The sequence below is a fragment of the Melanerpes formicivorus genome, unplaced genomic scaffold (genome assembly GCF_026170545.1).
Source record: "Melanerpes formicivorus ecotype bairdi unplaced genomic scaffold, bMelFor1.0.p_v2 SCAF_24, whole genome shotgun sequence".
In the NCBI taxonomy this organism is placed as follows: domain Eukaryota; kingdom Metazoa; phylum Chordata; class Aves; order Piciformes; family Picidae; genus Melanerpes; species Melanerpes formicivorus.
The window spans coordinates 5,946,256-5,973,861 of NW_027142376.1; the positions used below are offsets into that span (position 1 = coordinate 5,946,256).

Sequence of the window (27,606 nt, forward strand, 5' to 3'; positions counted from 1 at the left end):
CTGTGTTCCAAACCCCTCACCAACTTCGTTGTCCTTCTCTGGACTCGTTCCAGCAAGTCAACCTCCTTCCTAAACTGAGGGGCCCAGAACTGGACACAGGACTCGAGGTGTGGCCTAACCAGTGCAGTGTACAGGGGCAGAATGACCTCCCTGCTCCTGCTGGCCACACTGTTCTTAATGCAGGCCAGGATGCCATTGGCCCTCCTGGCCACCTGGGCACACTGCAGGCTCATGTTCATCCTACCATCAACCAGCACCCCCAGGTCCCTCTCTTCCTGGCTGCTCTCAGCCACTCTGACCCCAGCCTGTAGCACTGCATGGGGTTGTTGTGGCCGATGTGCAGAACCTGGCACTTGGATGTGTTCAGTCTCATGCCCTTGGCCTCTGCCCATCTGTCCAGCCTGGCCAGGTCCCTCTGCAAAGCCTCTCTACCCTCTAGCAGATCAACTCCTGTCCCTCCCCAGCTTTCTTGTAGCCCCCTTCAGATCCTGGAGGGCCACAATAAGGTCTCCTCCGAGCCTTCTCTTCTCCAGACTGAACAACCCCAACTCCCTCAGCCTGTCCTCACAGGAGAGGAGCTGCAGCCCTCTGCTCATCCTCATGGTCCATTCCTTTAGAGCTCATAAAACTGCACTATAAACTAAGGTGAAAAATCTTAACTGGAGGAATATTTTCTACCAAAACCTCCTCTAGCCATAAAGTCCTGAGGCTGTGTATCAAGGCATGCAACAGTCTCAAGCAGCTCTTCTACTCTCAGAAGCTCATTTTCCCCTAGCCCTGGGCCATGAGATAGCAATGCTGGGATCTAGGGTTGGACTGGATGACCTTTGAGGTATCTTCCAACCAGATGTTTCCTGTGATTCTGTAATTCAAAATATAATTGCTGCAGCTTAAGATGTGATCCTGTGTGAGGTGAGCAGCAGCAACTGTCTTGAATTATACACAGGAGAGTTTGATTTCACCTGAACAGGAGTGTGGTGCCTTTCTCTGTCTTGGGATGGGGCTTTTTGTGCAGTAACTCTGAGCAGCAGCTTCCCTGTAAACAAGTTTAGTAACTGTAGCAGCCCAGGCAGTATTGCTGCTTCTGCTACTCACGGACAGCAAACCACTGCTGCACAAGTTTTCTGTGAACATTTTATTCTCCATGCTATAGCTTCATGAAATTGACTGCAAGAGGACTGTGGGTCTGCATCCAGGGTTAAAAGAACTTCCTGGACAGTCTGGGTGCTTGTCAAGACAAGCTGAAAGAAGCAGAGGTCTGAGAAGTCAAGGCTATTTGGTTTGCATTCCTTCTCTTATCTCCTGCTAACCAGCTGGAGACAGTTTTAAGGAATGGTCATAAACTTTGCTGCTGTTTGGCAGTAAAAGCTGTAAGGAAGGCAGAAGATATCATCTCCCATCACCTGGAGGGACTTTATTTAAGGGCATGTGGGAAGATGTTTCCAGACACTAGGATATCACCTATAAAACCCAAACCAAACCCCCACAAAACCTGGCTTATAAAAGATATAATTTTATACAAAATTATATAGATTTGATAAAAGTATTAGTAGGGGACAATTCTGCTGGAATTCTGCTCAACTTGCTTCTCATTGAAAACAGAAACAACAAAAATCAGGATTTCCTCTCCACCCCACCCCCCCCCCCCCATGCCAAACAATTCTCATCTTTTAACCTCTTCTGCTTGAGCTTCAGTCTACAAACCTAATAACTGTAACCTTTTAAATTGATTTTCTCTCTCTCCAGTCCTTTCTCCAGTGCTGCAGGTTCTTGCTCTTGGCAGCCTGGCCTCATGTTACAAGGTTTTGGGCTCTGCTTTTGGAAAGGACAGCAGAAGCCAGTGTTGTGATTAACTTGTTTCCCTCACGCTCCAATTCTTTCTCAACCCTTATTTGCTATTTCTCAATGCTCTCTTTTCATTGCTCAAGCCAAATAAAGCCATTTTTACTTTGATGGGGTCAATCATACAGAGAGAGTGATTGGCCATTGGAATGGGCTGCCTGGGGAGGTGGTGGAGTCACCATCATTGGAGGTGTTCAGGAGGAGACTTGATGGGGTGCTTGGTGCCATGGTTTAGTTGTTTACGTGGGTTGGATTGGTTGATGGGTTGGACACGATGATCTTGAAGGTCTCTTCCAACCTGGTCTGGTCTATTCTATTCTATTCTATTCTATTCTATTCTATTCTATTCTATTCTATTCTATTCTATTCTATTCTATTCTATGCTATTCTATTCTATGCTATTCTATGACACACTACGAGCAAGTTTCAAAACTGGGTTTGGGAGCTTGATCTGTTTGAATTGGAATAGTCAGTACATGCTGCAGGTACTCATAGGATCACAGGATGTCTTGTGTCCAATCCCTGCGGTGAACAGGGACATCTTCAGCTAGATCAGCCTGCTCAGAGCCCTGTCCAACCTGACCTGGAATCCTTCCAGGGATGGAGCTTCCACCACCTCTCTGAGCAATCTGTGCCGGTGCTTCACCACCCTCAGTGTAAAACACTTCTGCCTTCTTCCTAGAATAACCCTCCCCTCCCTTAGTTTAAAAGCATCATGCCCTGTCTTGGTAAAGATGCTACCCGCGGGGCTCCTCGGAGCACTGCCAGACGGCGGCAGGCTCTCCCCGCACGCCCCGCCCCAGGTCGCTGCGCTGCCTACGTCAGCGATGCAGGGCGCAGCTCACCCTCCGGCCGCCAGGCGGCGCACTGCTCCCCGACCACAGGCACGCACGCGCACGCACGCCTCGCCACGCGCCTCTGCAGCGCCGCGCCCCGCCCCTTGCCGTGCCCTCAGCCAATCGCAGCGGGTTACCTGGGTCACACCGCCGTCCTCTCCCCCTCGCCGTGTTTACGTTTGGCGCGGGAAGGAAGGAGGCCGGGTGATTGGCGCTTGCGATGCCCAATCAGAGAGGGGTCCGCTCGCGGGGGGCGGGGAGCGGCGGCTTGGCGGGAGCGGGGCCGTGAGGGTTTTCCCTTCCCCTTCTCCTGCTCCCCGCCTCGGAACGGCTCCTCCCCGCCGGTCCCTGGTCCTCTTCCCTCACCCGCATCCTCAGCTCCTTGTACCTTTCTCTCGGGTTCCGATCGGCCTCCCGGACGGCCCACGAGGGCTCTCCGGTACCCTCTTCCGGGTTCGCCTTTAGGGTCCCCTTCCGGGTTCTCCCCGGTCCTCCTCCCGGGTCCCCCCACGTGAGCATCCCAGGCCCTTGCTCGTTCCGCAGAGCCCCGTTTGCTGGGGTACCCGAGCAGCCGGCCTCCCGGTTCCCGCCCGGCAGCTGCCCGCGCCGGGCTCCCGTCCCGGCCCCGAGGATGGCCGGCGTGATCCGGCGGCTGGACGAAGCCGTGGTGAACCGCATCGCGGCCGGCGAGGTCATCCAGAGACCGGCGAACGCCATCAAGGAGATGATAGAAAACTGGTAAACGGGGGGTCTGCTCCTCCCGACACGGGGGAGGGGGGGACGGACGACTCCGCGTTGGAGCCAGTCCCGTTTAATGTTTTAATCGATTGAGGGCAGGGTATGAGGTTGGCAGACAGCACCAAGTTGGAGAGCAGCGTTGTGAAGGGAGAGAGGTTATGCAGAGAGAGATATTCTCCTGCTGGATCGATAGGCCGTGGTCAGTGGCATGGGGTTCCACAAGTGCCGGGTCCCGCACTTGGGTTACAACAGCCCTATGCAGGAGGCTGGGACGGAGCGGCTGGAAAACTGCCTGGCAGAAAAGAAGCTGTGTGAACATGAGCCAGCAGTGTGCTCAGGTGGCCAAGTAAGCCAACAGCATCCAGGCCTGTACCAGGAATAGTGTGGCCAGCAGCAGAGGGAAAGTGATGGTGCCACTGTGCTTGGCACTGGGGAGGCTGCGCCTTGAATACTGCGTTCAGTGTTGGGCCCCTCTCTACAAGAAGGACAGTGAAGTGCTGGAGCCAAAGAGGAGCAAAGTCAGGCAACAAAGCTGATGAAAGGCCTGGAGCAGAAGCTTTATGAGGCTGTGTAGACGTGGTGCTGATGGACACAGCTTAGTGGTGGACATGACAGTAGTGCTGAGTTAATGATTGGCCTTGATCTTGGAAGATCTTTTTCAGCCTGATTGATTTTGTGAGGGAACTGAAGGCAGGTATGAGGTGCTGTTCTCTAGAATGCTTTCTTGCTTTCTGCAGCTTGGATGCTAAATCTACGAGTATCCAGGTGGTCGTTAAAGAAGGTGGTCTGAAGCTCATCCAGGTGCAAGACAACGGCTGTGGCATCAGGGTGAGCAAACAAAGCTGCCGGCGGTGTGCTGATGCCTGGCACTGCCTTTTGAACTTTATGTCAGTTTATCAACGTTTCTGACCCTGAAAAAGCCTGGAAACAGAAAGTGACTCTTACTTGTCCCTTTCACGTAGAAGGAAGATCTGGACATCGTGTGTGAGCGATTTACTACCAGCAAGCTGCAGAGATTTGAAGACCTGACAAGCATCTCTACGTACGGCTTCAGAGGCGAGGTGAGCTCTGCATCGGGGTTTGGGAACTGCTGACTGTTTGGTGTAGTCCTCTTATAGGGGGATTTGCACATTGACTCATTGCCAGTAATCCTCACAGGGTCTTTCAGGGAGTGTCCCAGGCTCACAGCATGTTAGTTGTTGCAAGGGACCTCTGGAGATCTTCCAGTCCAACCCCCCTGCCAGAGCAGGAGCAGAGAATCCAGCAGAGGTCACACAGAACACATCCAGACAGGGCTGGGAAGGCTCCAGAGAAGGAGACTCCACAACCTCTCTGGGCAGCCTGTGACCCTTACAGTAAAGAAGCTCTTCCTCATGTTGAGGTGGAACTTGCTGTGCTGCAGTTTTCATCTGTTGTTCCGTGTCCTGTCACAGAGCACAAGTGAGTAGAGCCTGTCCCTTTCCCTTCCTTCCTGACCCCCAGCCCTCAGATATTTATAGACATTGATCAGATCCCCTCTCAGACTTCTCTATAGACTGAACAGCCCCAGGGCTCTCAGTCTCTCCCCACCAGGCAGTGCTGCAGTCCCTTCAGCATCCTTGTAGCCTTCCCTTGGACTCTCCAGCAGAACCCTGTCCCTCTAGAACTGGGGAGCCCAGAACTGGATGCAGTATTCCAGGTGGAGCCTCACTAGGGCAGAGTAGAGAGGGAGGAAAGCCTCCCTTGATCTGCTGTGCACCCCAGGATCCCATTGGCCACCTTGGCCACAAGGGCACATTGCTGTCCCATGGAGAACGTGGTGTCCACCAGTCTACCACTTGGTGTGCTCCATGTGACTGTAGTTTAAATAATTTTCCATGTCTTTCAAGAGCAGATGGATGGCCAGGGAGAGGAAGATATTCTTTCTGCCTTTTTTATTTTTGAGTAAGATTTATTTTATTATTTTTTTAAAGTAAATTTTTTTAAGCTTGTTTTCTTCAATGCCAGTTCAGGAACCTACAGGTAAAAGACAAAGGCTTGAGCAAAAGAGCAGATTTTCAGTATCAGAGATGTGCCCAATGCTGTACTTAAAGCTGAGTGTTTGCAGTGTGCATTTGTCTCCCTTTGCTTTTGCTCTCAGTCAAATCCAGTACCTCTGACCCCTGGGCTACCCAAGCTCTCCATGTTCTCATAGCTTGTGTCTAAACTTGTCTGAAAGAACAGTCTGAGGGGAGTTCTGCTTTCCCCTCCAGATGGACTAGAAGATACATAGAAGTTTGCCTGCTCCAGAGAGTAGTCTGCTTGAGTCCTTTCCTCCCATGTTTTCAACATCATCAGCTCCACAGCCAGTGCAGTGTGGTCCTGAGGCTGGTTTCAGCAGGCTCTGTAAACACAGCCAGGGAGTTTTCTAGGCAAACCCTTTGTATCCTAACTTGGTAACACTACCTACAGCCAGGAGAAGATTTTTGGGCAGGGATGAGAACACAGTGGCTAAACTCTTCCTTTTTCTTTTAAAACATGAAAGAAAAGGACACAACTGTACTAACTTGGCCAGTTTCTTTTAGTGACGTTCCATGGCTTTCTGCTTGCATTGTCTGAGGCAGTGAAATGTTAGAAAAGCCAAAAAAGGAAGGCCCTGGATAAAACTCAGTGTTGCAGGCAGTACAACTTGCTAAAGCTTTACTGACCTGCACTTGTTTCATGAGGGCTTTTGTTAATTACTTGCAAGTGGTACATCAGAACACAGTGCTGCTGTTTACAGTGTGGACACTCAGTGGTCTCCAGGGCAAGTTTTACAAAGGTGCTTTCTCTTCCCCTAGGCATTGGCTAGCATCAGCCACGTTGCCCACGTTACAGTAACAACTAAAACAGCTGATGCCAAGTGTGCATACAGGTATGCCACCTGTGAGCCCAGGGACTTCTGCTGCATGCGGTCTGGAAGAGATGGATTTGCTTCTCTTTGCAGGGCTCTCATTAAGGAGGAGGGTGGGGTAAGGAATTGGGTGTTTCTGGGGTTAAAACCAAGACAATACAGTTTGTGTGATCTTATTTTTTATTCCAGGGTGTCAAGGTAAGACTTAGGCAAACAAAGTGTAATAAAATGGGGAGGGGGGGGGAAGTATGCAGACTCTTAAAGGGAATTCTGCTTCAGCAGGCAATAATGAGCCTGTGTCTTTCCATCCATTGCAGGATAAAATGATTTATGTACACAGTCAGCATGGCTTGTAGATTTCCTAAGCCTCTGAGCACAGCAACTTAGAGCTTAGTTTGCTTTCTTAAGGTGCCTGCTCCTATCCAAAGAAGGTTCTGAGTATTCTTCTGGAAACTTATTCTAATTATAAACAGGCCTTTCCGTTAGTGTATCAGCTACTTTTATGAAACACAAGGAAGAAACAAAGAAGAGAAGCCTTGCATCTTCTTGTTGCAAAACATAATGTGACTGGTCTTTCCTGCATTAAGTATATGTAGGGTATGCAGAGGGGGAAAAAACTGTGCCCTTTGAAATCCTGCCTCTGTGCAGCTTGCTGAAAGTACCTGAGTGGCTCAGAAATCCCTCATGCTCAGAGTCCTGTTCCAAAAAAGGAAACACATTCCAGATGTACAGATCAAGAATTTCCTATCACTGAGATGTTAAAGTGTAAGGGAAGAGTTGCAGAAACGTTCAGGTTGGAACAGACCCTCAGCATCACCAAGTCCAACCCAGAACCCCACGCTACAAGGGTCACCCCTAAACCACAGGCCCAAGCACCACATCCAAACCACCTTTAAACACTACCCAGTGGCAGCTTGAGGCCATTGCCTCTTGTTCTCTCACTAACTACCTGTGAGAAGAGACCAGCAGCAGCCTCTCTACAGTGTCCTTTCGAGTAGTTGTAGAGAGCAATGAGGTCTCCCCTCAGTCTCCTCTTTTCCAAACCAAGCAGCCCACATCTAGGTATTAAAGCAAGATAAAGCAGAGCACTGTTGCTCTTGTAGGAAAGGTCTCATACAATTTCCAAACACCTATCCCAGTAGCTGCCACTTATGCTCTGCTGTGATTCCCACTCTCCCACTCCCCCTCTGGTTCCCAAGGTCAATGAAGACAGTTTGCTTCTCGGTGTCCCAAGTTCCTTGCTGGGAGGAGTGTGGCAATGAAGGGATTTCTCTGGCCTTGCCTTTTTGTTGTTGTGTCTCTGTGTCTGATGACTTTGATTTTCCTCCTAGAGCTACCTACAGTGATGGCAAAATTAAAGCTCCTCCGAAACCCTGTGCTGGAAACCAAGGCACTCAGATCACAGTAGGTATTTGTGCCTCTTCTCTCTTGTCCCTTTTCTGTCCCCTGGTCCTTATGCTTGCACCACTTGCTGGTATTTGTCAAGGTATCACCTTGGAGACTATTTTTCAAATGATGTTGGTGTGGGGGTTTCTTGGGGTTTTTTATTGTCACCAAAGACAGCAAGGCAAACTTCAGAAGATCCTTGTTTTCTGTTGTTGCTTCTGAGGATAAGCATAGAGAAATATTTCATACTCCTTCTGGGCTGCTGAAAGCCTCAGTGGACAGTTAAGGGCTAGAGGAAGCTCAGAAGATGGTGGAGTGACCTACATTGTATGAGCCAGAGTGGGAAGGTGAGGGCTGGCACAGGACATTGCCAAAATGCTGCTTGGTTTTCAGTCCTATCTTTCATAGCTCAAACCAAGATCTGAAAGTGGGCTGGGATGAAGACTGCTGTTAGGATGGTGAGGAACAAAAAGAGTGAGCATGTGGCACAGTGTAGGGTAGAAACTGGGAGCCTGGCCTAGGAGCCTGCAGACCTGTGTTCAACAGCAAGCTTCCCACGTCGGTGTGCAGGTAGCATGGCCTAAAAAAGAAGCTGAACTTTAAATTTCTGCATTTCCCAGCACAGCTGGAAAATAGTTTGCAGGTTGTTCAAATAAATTGTGAAAATCAGCAGTTTAATCTGCAGGTTTGCTGACATCAGCAGCCTTGATTGCAGCAACTCCTTCAACCTTTGTTTGCATTTCATTATAACTCTGTATCACAGTATCACAGTATAACTTAGGTTGGAAGGGACCTCGAGGATCATCGAGTCCAACCTATCAACACAGACCCCATGCCTAGACCATGGCACCAAGTGCCACGTCCAATCTCCTCTTGAACGCCTCCAGGGATGGTGACTCCACCACCTCCCTGGGCAGCACATTCCAATGGCAAATGACTCGCTCGGTGAAGAACTTCCTCCTCACCTCGAGTCTAAACCTCCCCTGGCGCAGCTTGAGACTGTGTCCCCTTGTTCTGGTGCTGGTTGCCTGGGAGAAGAGACCAACCCCCTCCTGGCTACTACCACCTTTCAGGTAGTCGTAGACAGCAATGAGGTCACCCCTGAGCCTCCTCTTCTCCAGGCTAAACAACCCCAGCTCCCTCAGCCTCTCCTCACAGGGCTGTGCTCAAGGCCTCTCCCCAGCCTTGTTGCCCTTCTCTGGACACGTTCAAGTGTCTCAATGTCCTTCTTAAACTGAGGAGCCCAGAACTGGACACAGTACTCAAGGTGTGGCCTAACCAATGCAGAGTACAGGGGCACTATGACCTCCCTGCTGCTGCTGGCCACACTATTCCTAATGCAGGCCAGGATGCCATTGGACTTCTGGGCACACTGCTGGCTCATATTCAGGTGGCTGTCGATCAGCACCCCCAGGTCCCTCTCTGTTTTGGAGCTCTCAGCCACTCCGACCCCAGCCTATAGCTCTGCATGGGGTTGCTGTAGCCAAAGTGCAGCCCCTGGCACTTGGACTTGTTGAAAGCCATTCCATTGGACTCTGCCCATCTGTCCAGTCGGTCGAGGTCCCTCTGCAGAGCCTTTCTACCCTCTAACTGACCAACATCTGCTCCTAACTTGGTGTCATCTGCAAACTTGCTGATGACTGACTCAATCCCCTCATCCAGATCATTGATGAATATGTTAAAGAGCACAGGGCCCAGCACTGATCCCTGGGGGATGCCACTGGTGCCTGGCTGCCAGCTGGATGTGGCACCATTCACCACCACTCTCTGGGCTCGGCCCTCCAGCCAGTTCCTAACCCAGCACAGAGTGTTGCTGTCCAAGCCACGAGCTGACAGCTTAGCCAGCAGTTTGCTGTGGGGGACGGTGTCAAAGGCCTTGCTGTAGTCCAGGTAGACCACATCCACAGGCCTGCCCACACCCACCAGATGGGTCACCTGATCATAGAAGGAGATCAGGTTGGAGAGGCAGGACCTGCCCTTCCTAAATCCATGTTGGCTGGACCCGAGCCCTTGGCCATCCTTCAGGTGCGCAGTTATTGCCGCCAGGATAATCTGCTCCATCACTTTCCCTGGCACTGAGGTCAGGCTGACTGGCCTGGAGTTTCCAGGTTCCTCCATCCAACCCTTCTTGTGGATGGGGACCACATTGGCCAGTTTCAGTCATCTGGGACCTCACCGGTGAGCCAGGACTGGAGGAAAATGATGGAGAGCGGCTTGGCCAGCTCATCTGCCAGCTCTCTCAGCACCCTAGGATGGATCCCATCCGGTCCCATGGACCTGTGAGTGTCCAAGTGGCTCAGCAGGTCCCGAACTAATTCCTCATGGATTTCCAGGGCATTACACTGCTCCCTGACCCCATCACCCAGCTCAGGAGGCCACTCCTCCTGAACTGCCTGTAATGAGGGAATCCCTTGTCCTCTGATCAAAACTTTGCCTGCAGGGTGAGCTGTAGAGTTGTTGTTGTTACTGGTAAAGATACTGCTGTACCCAAATACCTGGGAGCATCCATTTCTCTGGAGCTGCATTTTGTTAGGTGAGCCTAAACAGGGAAGGAATTACTCAAATGTTCCTTTAGAAACTGAAGTACTTCCAGAGAATCCTACAGAATCATAGAATTGTTAGGGTTGGAAGGGACCTCAAGGATCAGCCACTTCCAAGGCCCCCTGCCATGGGCAGGGACACCTCACACTACAGCAGCTTGCTCACAGCCACATCCAGCCTGGCCTTTAAAACCTCCAGGCATGAGGCTTCCACCACCTCCCTGGGCAACCTGTGCCAGTCTCTCACCACCCTCATGGGGAAGAACTTCTTCCTAACATCCAATCTCAATCTACCCATTTCTAGTTTTGTTCCATCCCCCCCAGTCCTATCACTCCCTGACACCCTCCAAAGTCCCTCCCCAGCTTTCTTGTAGCCCCCTTCAGATACTGGAAGGCCACAGTTAGGTCTCCTCAGAGCCTTCTCTTCTCCAGACTGAACAGCCCCAACTCCCTCAGTCTGTCCTCATAGCAGAGCAGTTCCAGCCCTCTGCTCATCTTCATGGCCCTTCTCTGGACACCTTCCAGCACCTCCAAATCCTGCTTGTAATAGGGGCTCCAGAACTGGACACAGTGCTCCAGGTGGGGTCTCAGCAGAGCAGAGCAGAGCAGAGGGGGAGAATCACCAAAGATTTAGATGAATGATATCATAAGGGAAGATGTTTTTAATTGTGTTTTGCCTGTGTGTTTTTCTGTGCAGGTGGAAGATCTCTTCTACAATGTAAATACAAGGAGGAAAGCTTTAAAAAATCCCAGTGAAGAATATGCAAAAATCCTAGAAGTTGTTGGCAGGTAAACTGGACTGGGAAGCTCCAATTTGTTCTGCTGGGCACTGGGGCTTTTCAGAGGGGCTGGCAGATGGGTGTTTAGTGTCTATGGGTTTTTGTTGCTGTGTGGGGGGAGGTTAACTCTCTGGTAGTGTGCTGTGCCAGGTAGCAGTCCAATCTGATATGGAAAGTCCAGAGGAGAAGCACTGGCTGTGGTCTGAGATTATCATTAGTAAGAATTCCAACAAGCAAATGATGCTAACAAAGGAGTGAGCTCTCCATGAAGCTGGGCTGAATAGAATCCCAAGTGAAAGCTGTGCAGGAGCATAGAGATCTGGCTGGATATGAAAATGCTGAATGCTGATGTCACATCTTCATGTTTTGTTTATCACTTTAGCTACCAGATGTTCCCTTCCTGGGTCCCTTGGTTGCATCTTTTGCCATGGGCAGAGGCTCTGCAAGCAGGATCTCCACAATTTAACCAAAACAACAGCTTTACACTTTCAGGCAACACAAAAGCTAGCAAGGAGTAGCACTCCAAGGCCAAGTGTTAGCCTGCTCTCTGAGCATGCAGCTTTAGAGCCTTCACTGGACAAACAGAGTTCAGCCAGGAGCTGAAGGGCCAGGTCCTGCTGCTCCATGGACAGGCTGACCTTGAAGTCTTGCTGAGTTACAGAGTTCCAGCTCACTGAGATTTTTTGTTTTGCTTTTGTTTTTCCATTAGGGTTTTACATATTTTTATTTCCTTTTTCTCCTGGAATGTTTGAGTTCCTAACTGTCCTGGTCACAAGACTCTAACCCCTGCACTTGTGCATTTCTCCTGCTGCAGGGGTCTACAGAATGTTCTTTCTCAGTGTAGCAACTTCCCTAGAAGCTAAAGTCAAGGCTACATGGCTGTCATGTGTGAGAACTTGGTCCTGGGATCAGAGGCAGCTGAACCATCTGGGCAGGGGAAATTAGACAGGCTAGCCAGCCATTTTTCAGCTCCTGCTCCAGAGTAGTTGAGCCTTGATTTGATGATAGTGGGGAGTTTTTGCTGCTGTTCTTGTTAAACCCATGCAAGGACACTGAGCTAACCAGGTCTGCAGAAGCTGATTGGGATTTCTGAGAAGGAAGCTAAGGTGATGCTTACATTTCACATGGCCACAGGTTGAGTTATAAATGGAAAGCATTTTTGTAGCTGTCTAGTCCACTGTCTGACAGGAAACAGAATTGTCTGCCCCCATCACTAGCTGCTTCTCAGTGTTTGGGGAAAGGAAGCTTTCTTTCATACACTGCAGCCTTCTGTTTGCTTGTGTTTCAGGTATGCCATCCATAACTCAGGCATCAGCTTTTCAGTTAAAAAGGTACATCAAGTCTTCATAAATTCACCATATGTCTGATTGTCTCTCTGTATGTGTGGCTGTGTAGAAGTTCTCCTCCCCTATGCTCTGCTCTAGGGAGGCTGCATCTGAAATATTGTGTCCAATTCTGGGCCCCTCAGTTCAAGAAAGACCTCAGGGAACTGCTTGAAAGAGTCCAATGTAGAACCACGAAGATGATGAGGGGAGTGGAACATCTGCCTTGTGAGGACAGGCTGAGGCAGCTGGGGCTCTGTAGCTTGGAGAAGAGGAGCCTGAGAGAGAACCTCATTCATGTTGATAAAGATGTGCAGGGCAGTGTCAGGAGGAGGGAGCTGGGCTCTGCTCAGGGATGTCCAGTGACAGGACAAAGGGCAATGGGTGCAAGCTGGAGCTGAGGAGGTTCCACATGAACATAAGGAAAAACTTTGTCACTGAAGGTGACAGAGCCCTAGAAGAAGCAGCCCAGAGAGGCTGTGGAGTCTCCTTCTCTGGAGACATTCAAAGCCTGCCTGGATGCATTTCTGTGTGACCTGCCCTGGGTGATCCTGCTCTAGCAGTGGGGTTGGACTGGGTGATCTTTTGAGGTCCCTTCCAACCCCTACCACTCTGTGATACATACAGAAAATTTGCCCTGCATCTTTTGCAAGGGGCATGGTGAGTAGAGCCTTCCCTGGAAACGCTGACAGGTACTTTGATGCAGTTTGGATAGAAGCCAGTTAAAAGTAAACACAACAAGATATTTGCCAGGAGTTTGGAGTTTTCAGTGTGGTGTTTTGTTTCAGCTTCTTTTGAGAGTCTGGCTACTGATCACTGGATGACAGAATGGGGTAGAGAACCTTCTTTCTGTGGCATTCTTGGCAATTAGGCACTGAACTGCTGCTGTCCCTCACTGCCCAAGGCAGGGTTACTAGCCTGAGTGGGGCTGATGTGACCTAGCAAATCTTGTAATCCTGTGCCTGAGCCATCTGGTGCTTTGCTGAACACAAATACTGATACAGAAGGTGGTTGTGACGCTATGCCCTGCTCTTCTGCATTACAAATGTTACTGTGAACTTCAGTGGATTTCTAAAGCTTCAGCCAGAACTGGGGATTGATCAATGCCTGTGTCTGATCTCTTCAGCAAGGTGATACCGTGTCAGATGTTAGGACCGTCTCAAACGCCTCAACGGTGGACAACATCAGGTCCATCTTTGGAAATGCTGTTAGCAGGTCTGTTGATGTCAACTCTCCTCTTCACATGAAGGTTTCTAGTAAATCTCCCTCCCCTTTCTCTTTGAAAGAACATGGGCTGTGCTAACTCTCTCTTCCTGCTTCCTTCAAGGTGAATTAGAGAGAAGAGGGAGTGTTGAAATAATCAGAGCTCTCCCTCATCTTGCAGCAGCTGTGACCTTTTTAAATGTATCCAAGGAAAGAGGGAAGTTGCAAAAGCAGACAAAGAATTGTTCTTCCCTGTCTGCTGACAGTTCTGAAGGGTCCCTGACTACTGCTGTGGGTGACTTAAAGAATGAAATGCCCAGAATGATCAGTGGATGTTAACATTATAATGGCTACTGTGATATGGAAAGATGGAGATACTGTGGATAGTTTTACAGACTCCAGTCATGCCTTGTTACTAGTTGACAGTTGAACTTGAGAGGAAAGACTGCAGCTCAGGTTAAGTAATTTTTATGGCTCAGCAATGTTTGAACTCTCAGGTAATTCTAGTGTGATAGAACATAGAGCAGTATAGTGCTGCTTGTGGGTACTGTTGAAATCTGCATCCCCACCTGGAGCACTGTGTCCAGTTCTGGAGCCTCTGTTACAGGAAGGATTTGGAGGTGCTGGAAGGTTTCCAGAGAAGGGCCACAAGGATGAGCAGAGGGCTGGAGCTGCTCTGCTATGAGGACAGACTGAGGGAGTTGGGGCTGTTCAGTCTGGAGAAGAGAAGGCTCTGAGGAGACCTAATTGTGGCCTTCCAGTATCTGAAGGGGCTACAAGAAAGCTGGGGAGGGACTTTTTTAGAGTTTCAGGGAGTGATAGGACTGGGGGGAATAGAACAAAACTAGCAATGGGTAGATTGAGATTGGATGTTAGGAAGAAGTTGTTCCCCATGAGGGTGGTGAGAGACTGGCACAGGTTGCCCAGGGAGGTGGTGGAAGCCTCATGCCTGGAGGTTTTGAAGGCCAGGCTGGATGTGGCTGTGAGCAACCTGCTGTGGTGTGAGGTGTCCCTGGCCGTGGCAAGGGGGTTAAGGGAGTTGCAAGTGGCTAATCCTTGAGGTCCCTTCCAACCCTAATGGTTCTATGATTCTATGATCAACACAATAATTCATCTGTTGTTGTTTCTGTGATGTTGTCAACAGGGAACTGATAGAAGTGGGCTGTGAGGATGCAAGTCTGGCCTTTAAAATGAAAGGCTACATTACCAATGCAAACTACTCGGTGAAGAAGTGTGTGTTCTTACTCTTCATAAACCGTAAGTGCTTTTCAAAGAGCAAAACTAAAACCCAACAGCAATTTGTACAGAAAAGAGTAACTGCAAAAGACCTTCCTGAAGAACTACAAAATGTGTGATTGTTCTTCAAAGACTTGGAAGAGTAAGCACTGCAGTTAAATGCAGATCTTCAGGGGTTTTCCTATTTGTAATGTGTGCCTTGCTTTACACTCGGCTAAGCCTGCGCCCAACAGAAAAGTGAGCTTGTGGAGTATGAAGATGACAACTGTGTCCTGCCAACTTAGACAGCAGTGCTACAGGCTGGGGTCAGGGTGGTTGGAGAGCAGCCAGGCAGAAAGGGACATGGAAGTACTGGTTGACAGCAGCTGAACATGAGCCAGCAGTGTGCCCAGATGGCCAAGAAGGCCAATGGCATCCTGGCCTGCATCAGGAATAGTGTGGCCAGCAGGAGCAGGGAAGTCATTGTGCCCCTGTACCCTGCACTGGTTAGGCCACACCTTGAGTACTGTGTCCAGTTCTGGGCTCCTCAGCTTAGGAAAGATGTTGAGTTGCTGGAAGGTGTCCAGAGAAGGGCAACAAAGCTGGGGAGGGGTCTGGAGCACAGCCCTGTGAGGAGAGGCTGAGGGAGCTGGGGTTGCTTAGCCTGGAGAAGAGGAGGCTCAGGGGGGACCTTGCTCTCTGTAACTCCCTGAAGGGAGGTTGTAGCCAGGTGGGGGTTGGTCTCTTCTCCCAGGCAACCAGCAGCAGAACAAGAGGACACAGTCTCAAGCTGTGCCAGGGGAGGTTTAGGCTGGAGGTGAGGAAGAAACTCTTCCCAGCAAGAGAGATTGGCCATTGGAGTGTGCTGCCCAGGGGGGTGGTGGAGTCAACATCCCTGGAGTGTTTAAGAAGAGCCTGCATGAGGCACTTGGTGCCATGGTTTAGTTGATTAGATGGTGTTGGGTGATAAGGTGGACTTGATCTCGAAGGTCTTTTCCAACCTGTTTCTATTCTATTCTATTCTATTCTATTCTATTCTATTCTATTCTATTCTATTCTATTCTATTCTATTCTATTCTATTCTATTCTATTCTATTCTGTACTATTCTATTCTATTCCATTCCATTCCGTTCCATTTCTATTCTGTCCCTTCAATTCTCTGCTCTCTAGAGACATGGGTAGGAGGTGTAGCAGACCTTGGCTGTACAAAGTGGAAAGATAGCCTGGATGATCTGTGAGGTCTTTTCCAACCAGATATATCCTTCGATTATTTCAGTATTTGTAGAACAGAATACTTCTAAATACCACATGTACTTGGGAAGATGCTGCCTGGTCCTGGTTTTCTGTTGGGGCTAAAGAGGGAAAACCAGGTCCAACAGATGCACTTTGCAGAAGCTGGTGTGCCAGAGTAGCGGGACACTCTGCAGTGTGTTTCAGCAGGGCCCGGTGGAAACAGCCTCTCATTGTGTTTCAGATCGACTGGTAGAGTCGGCTGCCCTGCGCAAAGCAATCGAAACTGTGTATGCTGCTTACCTGCCCAAAGGCACCCATCCCTTCCTCTACCTCAGGTAAAGCAACAGCAAGCAGTAGCCTTTTATGGTAGGATACAGCTAGGGTGGGAAGGTTTAAAAAGACGTTTGTGGTCCTGATGGAAGTGTTAAGTGCTGCACTTGGGTACTTCACTGCCAGACAGAGAAGTCATTGTGCATCTTTAATGGTCTAAAAGCCAATCACGTTCAAGAAATGGGCCTTATTTTAAGAAATACTGCCTGTAGTTTCAGCTCTGATGGCCTGGATGTGCTTCCCTTTAGCAAGATGACACGAGGAATACAGCAGCACATTTAAGAGCAGTCAGATAAAGCATTGCAAACTTGTTCTTCCTTGCGGGGATTTATGTCTGTGTCATTGTTTGTAACAGTCGCTGTTCTGGGGATGCTAAAGCAGCAAAAAGAAGTGAACTGCATACTGATTGCAGGAAATAATCCTGTTTTAAAAGTCAAGTAGTAGCTAAAATTGAACAGGAAGAGTCCTTTAAAAACTGGAGAATATGACTAGACTACATCTTTATTGATGATCTGGATGAGGGCACTGAGTCCATCATCAGTAAATTTGCTGATGACACCAACTGGGGACAGGAGTTGATCTGCTGGAGGGTAGAGAGGCTCTGCAGAGAGACCTCGACAGGCTGGACAGATGGGCAGAGTCCAAGGGCATGAGATTGAACACATCCAAGTGCCAGGTTCTGCACATTGGCCACAGCAACCCCATGCAGTGCTACAGGCTGGGGTCAGAGTGGCTGGAGAGCAGCCAGGCAGAGAGGGACCTGGGGGTGCTGGTTGATGGTAGGATGAACATGAGCCTGCAGTGTGCCCAGGCAGCCAAGAGGGCCAATGGCATCCTGGCCTGCATCAGGAACAGTGTGGCCATCAGGAGCAGGGAGGTCATTCTGCCCCTGTATGCTGCACTGGTTAGGCCACACCTCGAGTCCTGTGTCCAGTTCTGGGCCCCTCAGTTTAGGAAGGAGGTTGACTTGCTGGAACGAGTCCAGAGAAGGGCAACAAAGCTGCTGAGGGGCTTGGAACACAGCCCTATGAGGAGAGGCTGAGGGAGCTGGGGCTGCTTAGCCTGGAGAGGAGGAGACTCAGGGGTGACCTTATTGCTCTGTACAACTACCTGAAGGGAGGTTGTAAACAGGCAGAGGTTGGTCTCTTCTCCCAGGCAGCCAGCACCAGAAGAAGAGGACACAGTCTCAGGCTGCACCAGGGGAGGTTTAGGCTGGAGGTCAGGAGGAAGTTCTACACAGAGAGAGTGATTGCCCATTGGAATGGGCTGCCTGGGGAGGTGGTGGAATCGCCATCACTGGAGGTGTTCAGGAGGAGACTTGACAGGGTGCTTGGTTGCATAGTTTAGTTGGTTGGGTGGTAGGTTGGACACTATGATCTTGAAGGTCTCTTCCAACCTGGTCTATTCTATTCTATTCTATTCTATTCTGTTCTATTCTATTCTATTCTATTCTATTCTATTCTAGAAAGGAAACCTGGCTCTGTAATTCCTAAGTGACTGAGTACTGCCATTCAGCAGAGAAAGTCACTGACACCCAGTGCTTCCCAACCAGAGTTCTTGCACTGCAGCATTTAACTGAACCCCTGCTAAATGACACGGCAACAGATGCCACTGGCTTAGGAGACATTGCAATAAAAGACATTTCTTAACACTCTTTTATGGAGACTGGCTTAAGCCCAGCCATGTAAGCTGATTTTGGTGAGTTTAGAGTTCTTCACAGCAAGTATTCCTTAGTATGCCAAATAAATCTGACTCTAGTGTAACCTGAGCATGTCTCAGGAACATTTTGACTTCTTTGCATGGAGCAATGGCCCCAAGCCTGTCTTAGTTTGTACTGAACCAATTTGTGTGCTCTTTGCCAGCCGTGGGAAGTTTTAGGTTCACTTCTTCTAAAATGTTTTACAGCCTGGAAATATCTCCCCAGAATGTAGATGTGAATGTGCACCCCACAAAGCATGAGGTCCACTTCCTGCATGAAGACAGCATTCTAGAGCGTGTGCAGCAGCATGTGGAGAGCAAGTTACTGGGCTCCAATTCTTCAAGGATGTACTTCACTCAGGTGGGAACATCTGCAATGACCACAGCTCTGGATCACTCAAACTGTTGTTTGCCCTGTACCACTTGTACCGATTGACAGTCAGCAGCATTGCACTGCCAAGATCTTTGCTCTCTGTTCCAGGGATGAAATTGCTTTAATGGTCCAACGTTAACAAGGTGACAAAAGAGAGAGGAATGGAATGGAATAGGATAGGATAGGATAGGATAGGATAGGATAGGATAGGATAGGATAGGATAGGATAGGATAGGATAGGATAGGATAGGATAGGATAGGATAGGATAGGATAGGATAGGATAGACCAGACCAGGCTGGAAAAGACCTTTGAGATCATCTAGTTCAACCTATCATCCAACACCATCTCATCAACTAAACCATGGCACCAAGTGCCTCATCCAGGCTCTTTTTAAACACCTCCAGGGATGGGGACTCCACCACCTCCCTGGGCAGCACATTCCAATGGTCAATCTCTCTTTCTGGGAAGAGCTTTCTCCTCACCTCCAGCCTAAACCTCACCTGGCACAGCTTGAGACTCTGTCCTCTTCTTGTGGTCTTTCTGTCAAGTATTTGATCAGTCTTTGTGATTTTACAAGCATAGTAGCCTTCAGGTGTGCTCATTTTTTTGTTAATTATTTTTCCCCCTGGTTTATGTGAAAGATGACACTGAGGAAACTCTTCTGTCTGTTTGACAACCTTTTGGAATTAATCTAACCAGGAAAAAAATAATCAGGAGGAGATTTCCTAATCTCTTTAGGTAGAGTTTAGTGTAAGAATTATAACCAGAACCTATTCAGAAAAACCCAGATTTGTGGTTATTTTTTTTTCCACATTAATCATTTTCCCTGTGAGACAAAGGAATGCCAATTAGTGACCTCATTAACTGCCAAGATTGATGTTCATGCTGTGTGGATAGCAAGTGGAAAGCTGGTGGCCTGTTGCTGTGTGTGGGGTCTGAAAGCTACTTGCCTCTGAGCAGTACTGTGAGAAGCATGGCTGAGCTCTGGGGGGTTTTGCTTACCTTGTTGAATCTCTTCTCTTTGTCTTTCCATATCTGCATGAAGACATTGCTTCCAGGAGCTGACTGCTCTTCCAGTGAGGTGGTAAAATCAGTAGCAAACTCTTCTGCTGTTAGCAAAGGAGCCAGTGATAAAGTTTACGCTCATCAGATGGTCCGCACCGATTCCCGAGAGCAGAAATTGGATGCTTTTCTTCAGCCAGCAAACAACCCCCTAAGTACAGCTCCCATGGAAGCTACAACAGAAGTTAATGCAGCGTCTCCAGAGGCTGTGGTCAGGCCACAGGATGCTGAAATGGAGAGTGTCGGCGATCCGGTTGAGATGGGTGCTGTGCGGGAGGACACAGTGATGCCTGGGGTGCTGAGCGAGAGTGGATGCTCATCTCCGGTGCCTTCCCGGTAAGTCTCACCCTTCCTGAGGCCATGCAAGGCTACCTCTGGATTTCATGGCATGGCCTTGAAAAGGAAGATTTTTCCTGACCTCTTTGAACTCCTGCTTTTTCAGAAAGAAAATGTTTCCTAGAATAACCTTCCGTGGCATTTTAATGAGAAATTGAGCTTCATCTCTGCCCTGCAGGTTACATTGCTCGTGGTCACTTTGTGCATGAAGTGGGATTTCTGTGCACACTGAAAGGCAGGAAGCAGTGGAAATCATGACATTAACTCTTTAGTCTGTCTGGTTTTGGAGGCCCTCCTTTTGTGGGGGTCCAAACTTTACAGACATTACCCTAGTAAAAGGTTAAAGTGCTTCAATGTTTTTAGAGCTCCTGCAGGAGCTGTTAAGAGGCCAAAGTCTTCTGAAGGAATCTGCTCCTCCTGTTGTCCTAGTGTTACAGAAAAATTACCATGAAAACAGTCAATAGAAGTATCAACACTTTTTGGTATGTCCTTTAGAGCCCAATTTTCTTGGTGTTTAAACAAGAGATATCTGATCTGGTTGGTATTAGAGTCGTAAATTTTCTATGAATTACCTTTTTCTAACAACTGATGCCTTGAAAGTAGAAGTCTGTCCTTCTGGGAGGCTTTGGGAGGCTTTCTGCATTTCCTGTGCTACCACAGAGCACATGAACTGAGCATCCAACCTGTTGGTCTATTCTGCATGAGTGACAGAACCATAGAATGGCTTAGGTTAGAAGGGTCCTTAGAGGTTATCTTCTCCAACCTCCCTGACAGGAGCAGGGACACCTCTCAACTAGACTCAGCTGCTCAAGGCCTCATCCAGCCTGGCCTTGAACACCCCCAAGGAGGAGGCATCCACAGCCTCCCTGGGCAGCCTATTCCAGAGTCTCACCACCCTCATACTGAAGAATTTCCTCTTAAGCTCCAGTCTAACCCTGCTCTCTCTCATCTTCAAACCATTCCCCCTTGTCCTGTCTCTAGACACCCTCATGAGAAGTCCCTCTGCAGCCTTCCTGTAGGATCCCTTCAGGCAGCTCTATGGTCCCCCCCAGAACCTTCTCTTCTCCAGGCTGAACAACCCCAGCTCCCTCAGCCTGTCCTCCTAGCAGAGGTGCTCCAGCACATTCATCATCTTTGTGAACTGAACACAATTTCTTTTGTTTTGGTATTGTAGGAAGAGGCCACGGGAAGATGTGGACATAGAAATGGAGCAAGAGGCCAGCAGAGAGGACATGACTGCTGCCTGCACCCCTAGAAGAAGAATCATCAACTTGACCAGCGTACTGACTCTGCAGGAGGAAATCAGTAACCAAGCACATGCCAGTAAGCCTTTTGCCTCTCCAAGTGGTTGTTAGGCCTTAGATGTTTTTCAATATGTGCTTTTATTTTTTTCCAGTAGGTATTTGGAGTTTGACTATGACATAAACTATTCTCACTTAGGCTTTAACAGAGCAGGATTTGTGCATACACACAAAGGAGGAATGCTGCAAAACATTCTTGCTGTAAGAAGCAGCAGTGATTGAAGAGGTGTCTGAGACTTGAAGACAACATTCAAAATACTCAATCAAGTAGGGCAGGGTTGCAAATACTAAATGATATCCTTTTGTTTCTTCCCTCTACCCCCTTCAACTGTTTCAGGGCTTCAGGAGATGCTACGTGACCACTCATTTGTTGGCTGTGTCAGTCCTCAGTGGGCTCTGGCCCAGTATCAGACTAAACTCTATCTTCTCAACACAACAAAACTCAGGTAAAGCAGCTTGCTGGTGGTTGAAATAAGTACCAGTTACCAAGCTAAGCAGAAGGAGGAAGGAAATGACAGGAAAAGCAAGATTGTTACTGTTTTCTTGTTGCCTATCTGAAAAGTCAGGAGGAAAAAATGAAGCAATTGGTTCAGTGCAGTGGAAGAAGTTGCAGGGAATCAGTAGCTACTGTATGGTGTGTTCACAGGCCAGAGGAAGGGGAAGGAGTTTCATCTGCTTCATGATCATCTACACCACACTGTATAAAGATGAGCAAGCAGAAGCTTCAAAAAATGAATGTAAAATGTTGTGTCCAGTTGGGTTCAGAGAAGCTGCAGGAGATGACTATAATATAAGGTTGGTGTTTTTGCACATGCAGCCTTACCCAGACAGCTCTCTCAGTTTTGTAACCAGTGAGAGCAGGCACTTCAAGCAGACATGGCCATCAAGTGCCAAGCTCCTGTGCACTTTCTGCAGTGCAGCAAAGCAGTAAAGATGTTGAACTATGAAGTGTCTGGGAATGAAGTGATGGTGCATGCATGCTGCAGTCTGTAACACTTCTGCACCCACGTGGTTGGTGAGGTCAGGAACCAGATGTAAAAGTACACAGCTAGAGAGTGCGTGTGAATCTTCCACTGTCCAGTTAAAGGTCTCTGTGAGCACAAAGGAAGATGTTTAGCTGATTTTTCCAGGAGGACACTTTTAACTATGGCAACTTGAAGATGTGTGATCTTGCCTATGTAGCTAATTTTTGCACTTCAATTTAGCCAGGAACTCTTCTACCAGATACTTATCTATGACTTTGCAAACTTTGGAGTCCTAAGGCTGTCTGTAAGTATAATTTCACACCCTCTCTCTCTCTATATATATAACTATGTAATTTTTTACACTACTTGTTTTTTTTGATGTATTCACAGTAATCTTGTCCTTTCAGACAAAAATATAGTTTCATGGGTTGGTTTTTATCCACCACAAGAACAATGTTGGTGTGGTGTTTTTTTGTTTTTACAGGAAGAACAGAATGTAGAAAAAGCAATAATCTTGTAGCTAAGTTGTCATTTTGGCTGCCTGCTGTTGGCATCAGTTTGATACAGAGTTTTGTTGTTGCTGCTTACATTCACACCAGTCACCAGTGGTGTCCCCCAGGGATCAGTGCTGGGCCCCATCCTCTTTAATATCTTCACTGAGGATCTGGATGAGGGGATTGAGACAGTCGTCAGAAAATTTGCAAATGACACCAAGTTGGGAGCAGATTTTGATCTGTTGGAGGGCAGAAGGGCTCTGAAGAGAGACCTCGACCGACTGGACAGATGGGCAGTGTCCAACAGGATGGCATTCAACAAGTCCAAGTGCCGAGTGCTGCACTTTGGCCACAGCAACCCCATGCAGAGCTACAGGCTGGGGTCAGAGTGGCTGGAGAGCAGCCAGGCAGAAAGGGACCTGGAGCTACTGGTTGACAGCAGCCTAAACATGAGCCAGCAGTGTGCCCAGGTGGCCAAGGCCAATGGCATCCTGGCCTGCATCAGGAATAGTGTGGCCAGCAGGAGCAGGGAAGTCATTGTGCCCTGGTTAGGCCACACCTTGAGTCCTGCATCCAGTTCTGGGCCCCTCAGTTTAGGAAGGACACTGAGCCACTTGAACGTGTTCAGAGAAGGGCAACAAGGCTGGGGAGAGGCCTTGAGCACAGCCCTGTGAGGAGAGGCTGAGGGAGCTGGGGTTGTTTAGCCTGGAGAAGAGGAGGCTCAGGGGTGACCTCATTGCTGTCTACGACTACCTGAAAGGTGGTTGTAGCCAGGAGTGGGTTGGTCTCTTCTCTCAGGCAACCAGCACCAGAACAAGAGGACACAGTCTCAAGGTGTGCCAGGGGAAGTTTAGGCTGGAGATGAGGAGAAAGTTCTTCACCGAGAGAGTCGTTTGTCATTGGAATGTGCTGCCCAGGGAGGTGGTGGAGTCACCATCCCTGGAGGTGTTCAAGAGGGGATTGGATGTGGCACTTGGTGCCATGGTCTAGTCATGAAGTCTGTGGTGACAGATTGGACTTGATCATCTTTCAGGTCTCTTCCAACCTTGGCGATACTGTGATGTGTTGGGACAAGTAATTCATCTGAATACAAGGCCAGGCTGGAAGTGGCTCTGAGTGGCTCTCAACCTGATGTAGTGTGAGGTGTCCCTGCCCAGGGCAATAGGATTGGAATTACATGATCCTTGGGGTCCCTTCCAACCCTGACACTTCTGTGATCTGTCAGAAGTGGAGTGTTGACTGCTAGTGTTCGCCCTGTAAATATCACAGCACTTTGCAGGACTGTGGGCTGCACAGGATGACATCAGGAAGAATCTTGGTACTTTTTAGACTGGTTATGATAAGCGGAACTGTTTGCAGGCCAGAAATCACATACTACAATTAGTTTATAGGTGAAGGACGAAGCTATTGGTTTCCAGTGGAGTGCATTGATCATTAACCACAGGTTTGCCTCCTGTATTTTTAGGAGCCAGCTCCTTTGTATGAGCTTTCAATGCTTGCTTTAGAGGATCCTGAAAGCGGCTGGACAGAAGAAGATGGCCCCAAGGAGGGCCTTGCTGAGTACATTGTGGAGTTTCTGAAAAAGAAGACTGAAATGCTGAAAGATTATTTTTCTCTTGAAATTGATGAGGTGACTGCTGCCATTACTTATAACAGGAACTGAGTGGTGGACTTGGCTGTGTTAGATTTACAGTTGGACTTGCTCATTGTAGAGGTCTTTTCCAAAGTAAACGTTCCTGCTTTTTGGTGACACAGAACTGCAGTGGTTTGTTTGCAGTGCTTACAGCCACTAAGAACTAGCTCCAATAAGACTGAACTGGCTTACCCCTTCCATTAAAAATGCTCAGGACTCATGCTGATTTCAATTTACATTTAGTTACCCAATAAAGCAGTCATTGCTTCCATAACTACCATGTAGATCCCTTACCCAACAAGGTGTGCAGCTTAGCCAGTCCTCTAGGCAGGCAGAGAGGCCCTTACAGCATCACCATCTCTGTGTCTTCTGGTGTGGTCTAATGTATCCCCTATCCAAAGCTGAACAGCTTCATCAAGAGTCATAGAACCCAGACACTTGGCTATTCCCCTGGGAAGTGGGATCTGTGTAGTCAGTGGTAGCCTGCCTAGAGATAGAGGAGGAAGCTAAATTCAGTCTTCCTGAGGCGAGTAACCTTGTGAAGTTCACCCCCCAACCCTCTTCCTGCAATGCCTGCCTGGCATCAGGCTTTAAAAGCTTGTAACTTGAGATGCCCCTAACCCCTCTAAGCTTGCAGCAGGTCAGCTCTGATGCATTTTTCTGCAAGAAAGAACCCTTTTTTTTTTTTTACTGAAGCAGCAACATTGCCTTGCAGGAAGGAAACCTTATTGGGCTGCCACTCCTGATAGAGAACTACGTCCCGCCGCTGGAAGGCCTGCCCATGTTCATCCTTCGCTTGGCCACGGAGGTGAGCTCTCCTCATGACTTCACTCGGTCACTACAGAGTGCAGGAAGGAATGGAGTCAGCCAAATTCATTCAGCAGAAGCTGCACAGGAAAGGCTGCAGTTGCTTAAATGTACTGTTACATGCTCCAGCCTCATCTGCTGTGCTTACTGATCAGTTCTGCTTTGCCTTTTTTGTATCTTGCACTGATAGAGAAAGAATCTCTCTCTGCTTTTTTCCATATTAAGTCTCTGGCTGCTCTCCTAGTAAGTGACTCTCTTCTTGTTACAGGTAAACTGGGATGAAGAAAAGGAGTGTTTTGAAAGCCTGAGCAAAGAATTAGCTCTGTTCTACTCCCTTAGAAAGCAATATATAATAGATGAGGCCAACCCCACAAGCTCTCAGGTATGAGGGAGTGGAACTAAGCAGTCCCATGAACAAAAAACTAACACCCAGGCAACTTCTGTTTCAATGAGAGACTTCCAGTCTCAACTCTCCTGCCAAGGAAGTAAACCAAGTAGCAGTGTGGTGAGATTCTGAACAAAAGAAGTGGCTTGAGTTTTCTGAAGTATTCTATTTATTAAGAGAACCTGGTGACTTTGGGCATGGTAGTCTGCTTAATATTACAGCAGTCCTTGGCCTCTGGGTTTGGGATGCTGACCTGTGATAGATTTCTGTAGAATAAGGGTGGATATAAATTAAAAATAGCCTGTTTTAAGTATCTCATCAGTTAAGCTAGCCCCTTCTGCAGGTGACTTTCCAAAGCTTTCTATTAACTTGACCTTATAGAATGAACTTCTCTAATACCAGCAGAATTTTACAGTAAGAAAGTATCTTCAACAGAGTTGTCTTCTACTTAAAAGAGAATTTCAGTTTGTCCTTTTTTCCCCCTTGCATTTCAGAATGAAGAGGCTGACTGTGGTTCAACAACATGGAAGTGGACTGTGGAACATGTGCTGTACAAAGCTTTTAGGACTTACCTTTTACCTCCTAAACACTTTGCAGAAGATGGCAACATTTTGCAGCTTGCTAACCTGCCTGACCTGTATAAAGTTTTTGAGAGGTGTTAACCAAGCAGTTATTACAGACTGGTGCACATCAAAAAAACACATTCATGCTCCATGGTCTTTCCCTGAGTGAAGGATAAAGCTGCAATCCTGATGGAGCAAAGGAAAAGAGGGAGTTTTAGTATTATGCTAACATGAGAGCAAGTGGTCTGGTTTTCCTTTTGATCAAAGAATAAATTGTCTTAGCTGTGTCTAAACCCAACTGAAGTTCCTGAAATAAAATCTCCACTAAGAGTTTGAGCTTCACTATTAAGCAATAAGCTAACAAAACACAAGTTCTACTGAAGAACATTAACTGGATTAAGTAATTGCAAAAAGACAAAGCTTAAGTTAATTGAAATGGGAGTGCTTTTATCTCAGTGCTTTCAAGAAGCAAGCTGACTCCTTAAGATCTGTACACCTAAACTGAACAACTGACTACCTTCCTTTCACCACTGGGGTAACACTAGTGCTTGCAAAAGCTCCCTTACCCCAGTTTTCTCCTTGAACCTGAAGAATACCACCATCAGTACAGGAGTGGGAACCAAGTTACTTCCAAAAGCTCCTTGCATCCTTTTGAGATCATGCATGCAACAAAGACAGGTTGCCCAGGGAGGTGGCTGAGACCCTGTCTCTGGAAATATTCAAGGTGAGGCTGGACAGGCCTCTGGGCAACCTGATCTAGTGGAGGATGTCCCTGCTGACTGCAGAGGGAGTTGGACTAGATGACCTTTGGAGGTCCCTTCCAACCCAGACCATTCTCTGATCCTATGACAAGGTGTTCCACTTCCACTGCATCCCTGCATGCAGCCAAACAGCACTGTAACCCACTTAGAATAAACTGTGCCAACTGGAGCCCTCATTAACCCACGAGACATAAATGAGAGGGTCCATGTGGACTTCCAGTCAGTAAAGCAACACATTATCCTAATGCATGACCCACGTTTTAACATTTTTATTGTAGAAAGTGAACATAACCATTAAAAAAAGAAAATGCATGGAGTTAAAAAAAACAACATAAAAACAAATGACAAATTTGCCACAACATAAAAGAGTTCTACCTAGTGAGTCCCAACAATCATTAAATACACTTCCACCACTGAGAAGTTTTACTTCATTATATTAGCAGTCTTTTGATTAGGTACACAAGACAACACTTTCAGTAATTACCTAGTCATTAGAAGATCAACTTCAGGAATCACTGAATAATAAAATACATCATGGACAAATATTTTTATACCACCTGGGAGGCAATCTAATATACATATGTCAACAAGGTACATCTTCATGAGGTATTACAGTACATGGGAACTGTTCCCTTTGCTTTCTAATGAGTAAATTCTCACGTCAGCAGCTCCACCAGCGAGTCGGCCACAGACTCCGACGCCAGTTTCTGAACCCCAACAACTTCCCTCAGAGATTTTCTTTCTGTAACAGATCACACAACTCATGAGGAAGATGCAAGTCAAGAGAACAGAATGAAAACAGGGAGGCTGAAAAGGAAGTCATCTACTCTTCAGACATGCACTAGAAGATTTCAGCTTGGAAGCTTCATCTTCTTATAAAAACATCATGCCTCCCCTAGCCTGAGCTTTGCCATGTGTGATGAAGTGAAAGCACAGGGCAAGGTAATTCCAA

General features: G+C 48.0%; 1 protein-coding gene across 1 annotated transcript; it reads left to right on the plus strand.

Moving 5' to 3' along the window:
* The first annotated feature begins 2,947 nt into the window (after positions 1-2,947).
* Positions 2,948-26,223, plus strand: MLH1 (mutL homolog 1). Its single transcript, XM_068152718.1, has 19 exons — positions 2,948-3,416; positions 4,154-4,244; positions 4,379-4,477; positions 6,215-6,288; positions 7,599-7,671; positions 10,891-10,982; positions 12,261-12,303; positions 13,421-13,509; positions 14,642-14,754; positions 16,187-16,280; positions 18,181-18,334; positions 19,393-19,745; positions 20,920-21,068; positions 21,384-21,492; positions 22,252-22,315; positions 23,971-24,135; positions 24,854-24,946; positions 25,214-25,327; positions 25,825-26,223. The coding sequence occupies exons 1-19, from the start codon at positions 3,310-3,312 to the stop codon at positions 25,990-25,992; spliced, it is 2,244 nt and encodes a 747-aa protein (XP_068008819.1). The 5' UTR covers positions 2,948-3,309; the 3' UTR covers positions 25,993-26,223.
* Positions 26,224-27,606: the final 1,383 nt, after the last annotated feature.